The sequence below is a fragment of the Thermobia domestica genome, chromosome 2 (assembly GCF_964235325.1).
Source record: "Thermobia domestica chromosome 2, izTheDome1.hap1.1, whole genome shotgun sequence".
In the NCBI taxonomy this organism is placed as follows: Eukaryota; Metazoa; Arthropoda; class Insecta; order Zygentoma; family Lepismatidae; genus Thermobia; species Thermobia domestica.
In genome coordinates, this window is record NC_137455.1 from 108202514 (window position 1) to 108208343 (window position 5830).

Here is a 5830-nt window from a genome sequence, read left to right on the forward strand (position 1 = left end):
GATTCCCTTTCGGCACGCAAACAGCTCATTGGCCGGTACACTTCATGATAGCTCATTTTCCCTATTATGGTAAATCTGACAACTATGCGTTACACAAAAATGCGAGCTAATGTAGTAAAATGGATATCATATTCATATTTGGGGACCTAAAATTAGTCAGAATCAGTGAGTTTTGTTTCTGTAACTTTTCAAAAGTTTTAAAACGTCAGCCTGTGTTATTAGAATAATACTCGGTGAAACACACTTAATATGATATATTATGAACTCCTGCGTTGTGGAACAGTTGATGTAATTACTTTTATAACCCAATTGGAAACCTTCTTGAACAGTAAGAAATAAAGTTTATTGAGATACAACCTTCTAATTTTGTAGTAACAAACAATTAATTGCTCGAGCACGAATGTTAATACGCTTATAACAAGCCCTAAAAGTAATAAGTAAAATGCATATTGCAGATGAATAATATTGAGAGCAACTTTTCGTTCATGTCCTTCAGTCACTTGTAGAACTTTCTTTGTAAGTTTCCTTGCGTACAGTAGATCATCGTACCATTTTTGACGGAGTCCGGCCTCCAGAAGGCAACTGATGTAAAAGTTTATTTTGGCTAGAAATGGGGACCATTTTCTAAAGAAAAATGAAATGAAGTGAACTAAAACAGGTTGATGGACAATATGTAATAAGCAATGTCCATTTTTGTAAAAATTAAATTCAACCAGAGTGTACTCTAGAAAAATTTTTGGTTCAAACAGAGCTACATCTTTTTCTTTTGCCATACGTCGTAGCACTCCGATAACATCGTAATCAGGAACATATCTGTTATACATTTGAATCATTGCCAAATTACTGGAATCTCTTATAGCGCTTTCATGTTCGGGATAGCTTCTCACTTCTAAACCACTTTCTGCAACGTCTTCCAATGTGTTCAGCTGTTTATAGTGCATAGTGACAGTGAAGATACGGGCTAAATGCCCTGTATATAATGTAGTAATAACAAGAGCAAAAAATGTAAATATAATGATCATAATTCTGATAGATTCTACGTCAGATATATGTACAGATTGTTGAAGCAATACTGCATATATATGTGTGCCTACATCAGAGTTAAATTCAGTTTCTGCTTGTATGTGTAATATAATGAGGAACAACTTCAAGATCAGTATTGTTATTACAACACATCCTGAAATCCAAACCCATACGTTCCATTCAAATGCTAATGCCATTTGTTCATAAAGTGGAATTTGTTGAGTTGCTGGCACAACAAAAGCCAAAGGGAAAGGTTGAACTACAACAGAATAATCCATGACTTGAGTTTCACTGGTATAGAGGGGAATAGTATTAAGGTAAAACTCGGATTCTTCTGTAACTACTACGTCCAGAACTATGTTATATGTAATATCTTTTGGCTCTAGTGGTGGCCTTGCATGTCTGTTGTCTAAAGTGAAATTCATATGCTCAGCTAAAGTTAACATTGTATTGGCATCGACACCATCTTTCAGGATACGTGTCTCGTTCTCCGGAATAGGATACTCAAACAAAACCATGGGAAATTTTTCAAAACTTCTGGTTCTGATATGGTATCCGTACAAGTTTTTCAGTTTGTCAGGAAATACAGACATACTCTTGTTAATTTCTATGTCATCTTGTTCGCTGTATTTTAGTACTTCATACACTGTTCCATTTTGCCCACTTGCGTCAGTAATAAATGGATTAAAGCTAAGAACACGTACAGAATACTGCAGCTTTGATTCCGATATCGGCTCATTTACAATCGATAGTAACACTGTGTTTAACATTTTATGTGACCAAACATTTTCGAATATGCTTCTACTCTCATCTTTTGTTCCAGAAGTTTCTTTCAATATAATGAAGGTTTCGCTTAGTGGATTCCAAATGGATGACGTTGAAAATTCTTCTAGGTCCCTAAACAAAGTATTGTTATCACAAGATACAATTAGTGAAACATCTTGAGAGCCTCTGGGAAATGTGTTCATTGTGTTTCGACTAAGTGTTCTAGTAGATTGTAATAGTACAGGAATATTAAATTCATGTTCAATGTACCGATGAATCAAGGCACCAGAGTTGTCGTCTGTTGAATCAAAAATTATGATTGACTTACTTTTATTCCAAGTTTGTTGTCCAAGTGAAGTCAGACATTTAAACATGAGACTATTTTGAATTCCATAGGGATTAGGAACATTATTTAAAACTCCATTTGTTGTAAAAACTGCGAAGCTAAACAACCATATTAGAACAAAACATAAGGAATATTTCATTCTTCTTTTTCTGAAAATAAAGAAAATATAAGTAAGCGATATCCATAAATGTACCTAGGTATATACAGTATATCATAATACGTAGATAGCACTGTAATATTTTCATACAAGAGTACTAAATATCTATTGCCTCTCATGTCAAGACAAAATACCGTACTATAAGTATTTTCTGTAGGATGACTAAATAACTACATCAATACGTAAAGTAATAAAATGGTATTTACTTGCAAATTTTGCTAAACACAGAATACGTTAGATACAATCCAGTTGAAAAGTTCGCATTTCCTATTATCTTTATTAAATTTCTTTCATTTTAAATCAGATGTGCTATTTTAACATTTGACTATATACCTCAGAGTTTAGTGATAATTTTGATGTGGCTATACTTTATGCAGTTCTCCACATACAAGGCGTGCAAGAAGCTTTTGATTGAATGAAATATATTGGACTTTTTGGATCAGGGGCCACAAAATTTTTGAACGGTCCCTAAATCAAGTTCTCTTACTTTTTGCGGAATAAGCACACCATACTGAGTTAAGTGATAGCTTGGGTTTGGCTGCACTATATGTAATTCTCCACATATAAGACCGACAAGAAAATTTTTGCCTGAAATATATTGGATCTTTTGATTAAAAAAAAAAAAAGTTGGGTCTCTTAGACCCTACCGGAGTGTAAATGTAACTTTTAAATTTATTTTTTGTTTCCTTCAAATTCTGCACAGAGTAAATTACGAAAATGATTTACGAATCTAGAATCTAGGGTAATTAGAGTACTATCAGGAACTTTTTAAAATTTAAATGATTTTTTTGTAATTATTCAAAAAGTAGAATTTGTTATATGTGGTTCGAAAGTAATTTTATCTGCATACTTATATTTCAATCAAACTTGACAAATACAGAATATAATGTAGGTTAGATTGAATTAGATTAGAATCTTTTTCAGCAACGAGATTGTATGAAACGTACACCTACGGCTTAACTTGAGGTCCGAACCACATGAGCTCTCACCGGGAATCGAATCCTGATTTGTCTTGTCAATGACGCGTACACTAACTATATAGCCGTGAGGGAGCTCATATATAACCTACGGTGTGTAGTACTTTTCTAGGTAACTTTTGTATCGATTCTTGAAACTGGAACTCCTTTAGGGCGCAAAATATTAAAAAAAAAATCTTTTTCGGAAAATTTCGGGAAGTTTTTTTTTTCTGAACTTATGGATCGCGAAACATGACGATCAGGTGCGAATCACGAATCTAAGATAATTGGGGTAAAACCAACGGCTTCCCGAAGGCTAGAGTAAAATAATAATAATAATAATAATAATAATAATAAAAGAACCAACCGTAAATAACATGATTTGTTTTAATTTTAATACGATTGAATATATCATCTTACAGAATTTTCATATGTTACCTCACCAATAAACTCTTAGTCTTCCACTTCGTTTGATAGAGCTTCCAATTAAGTAGTGCTTTGTATAGTTCTATTGGTAGAACAACACTCTGCTATGCCTTCTACAATAATGAATAAAAACAATATGTGGTTTAAGCTCTACTGGATTTCTGATCAATTTCTTACATACATTTTGAATGATGCTATAGTCTTACGTGGGTGTACGTTCTTATCCGTATTTCTCATGTTAATCATGTAAGTCAATTAAACTGTTTCTTTGTATACATTGAATGAATGTTTTAGTTGATATAGGTTTTGTTCATTCTTGTGGTGTACGTATGTACTTTTGTATATTGTCAGAAAGCATTAGTCACTAATGTGTATCGAAAAAGGTATTATTCTAACAAAAATGGATAAGTAGAGGTTATTCCATATATTGCAGAATTACCTATACATATAAATGAAAAAGAAACTAATGGCCCATAATAACGTTAAATTATTACCATCTACGTATTGTTACACACCAGAACGATTTCGTATACTATTTTTCTTTCTTTCCGTTAGTGTTCTTTCTATTATTTCTTATAACAGCAAACATGTACAGTCAACAGCAAAAGTAATCCCCTTGATTGCTATTACTGTATTATTTCGGGACCAGTATTTTTGCTAGGCCATTTTCAAATGGAAACGAAACTTCATCTTTTTATAAAATACATGACACTGTACAAGCATATATTGGAGTATGTATGTGAGATTAAGATTTACTTGAAGACGCCAAGATAAGGACTAATAATATAGCAGAGTGCTTAGAGTCTTTAAGACAGTTGAAAGAGAAAATAAACGAAGAAATTGAAAGCGAAGATCAACTGGAAAAGAATGATCACTGAATCACTAGTGACAAATCTTTTCTGGAGGAAATACATCACAATTGCGATATAGAAGAAGGTGACAGCTATTTTAAGTACAGTTTTAAATTGCATATCTGGAGACGATAATAGCAAAAAAATCAGAAAAAAATACATCTAACCTCACATTTCTTAACGTGACATTACTAACTTCTTAACAGATTTCCATTCAACAGTTCAACGAACTCATCGTATATTTGTAACTTTGTAATATGAGAAACAGAAGATAATTAACTTATCGATAAATTAGAAAATAACACAACAAAGTCAATATTCACGAAAAAAAAAACAACAAACAAGACTAGAATTTTAGGAATGATCTAAAAAAATGGATCAAAAGATTGCAATCTTGGCCAATAATTAGCTTCTGGATCAGGGAACAAATTTTTGAACGGAATCGAAATCGAGTTTTCGTGTTTTTACGGAATAAGCACATCATACTAAGTTAAGTGATAGTCTGGGTTTGGCTACACTATATGTAGTTCTCCACAGATAAGGCATACAAGAAAAATTTTTGATTGAATGAAATATATTGGACTTTTTGAATCAGGGGCCACAAAATTTTTGAACGGTCCTAAATCGAGTTTTTGTATTTTTTGTGGAATAAGCACATCATACTAAGTTAAGTGCTAGTTTGGGTTTGGGTACACTGTATGTAGTTTTCCAGATATAAGGGGTACAAGAAAATGTTTGATTGAAAGAAATATATTAGATGTTTCAGATCAGAGGCCATAAAATTTTTGAACGGCCACTAAATCGAGTTTTCGTATTTTTTTTTTTTTAATGGAATAAGCATATGATACTGAGTTTAGTGATAGTTTTGGTGTGGCTACACTATATGTAGTTCTCCACAAATAACGATTACAAGAAAATTTTTGTCTGTAATATATCGGATCGTTTGATCAATAAATAAATAAATAAATAAATAAAACAAGTGGGGTCTGTCAGACCCTACCGGAGTGTAAATGTAATGTTTGAATTTATTTCTTATTTCCTTCAAATTCTGTACAGAGAAAATTACGAAAATGACTTACGAATCTTGAATCTAGCGTAATTAGAATATGATCAGGAACATTTTAAAACTTAAATGAATTTTTGTAATTATTCAAAAAAAAAGTAAAATTTGTTATATGTGGTTCGAAAAAAAATTATCTTCATACTTATATTAAAATCAAACTTGACAAATACAGAATATAACCTAGGTTAGATTGGATTTAAATTTAGTACTCCTTTCAGCAACGAGGCGTAGATCTATAGCTTT

The 5830-nt window shown here is 32.2% G+C and overlaps 1 protein-coding gene across 1 annotated transcript; it reads right to left on the reverse strand.

The window, feature by feature from the left end:
* Positions 1-257: 257 nt before the first annotated feature.
* Positions 258-1991, reverse strand: LOC145679125 (uncharacterized). Its single transcript, XM_081749718.1, has one exon. The coding sequence runs from the start codon at positions 1989-1991 to the stop codon at positions 258-260; it is 1734 nt and encodes a 577-aa protein (XP_081605844.1).
* Positions 1992-5830: the final 3839 nt, after the last annotated feature.

Excerpts from the sequence above, each read along its gene's own strand:
- LOC145679125 (XM_081749718.1), bottom strand. The coding sequence starts at position 1,991 with ATGAACACATTTCCCAGAGGCTCTCAAGATGTTTCACTAATTGTATCT.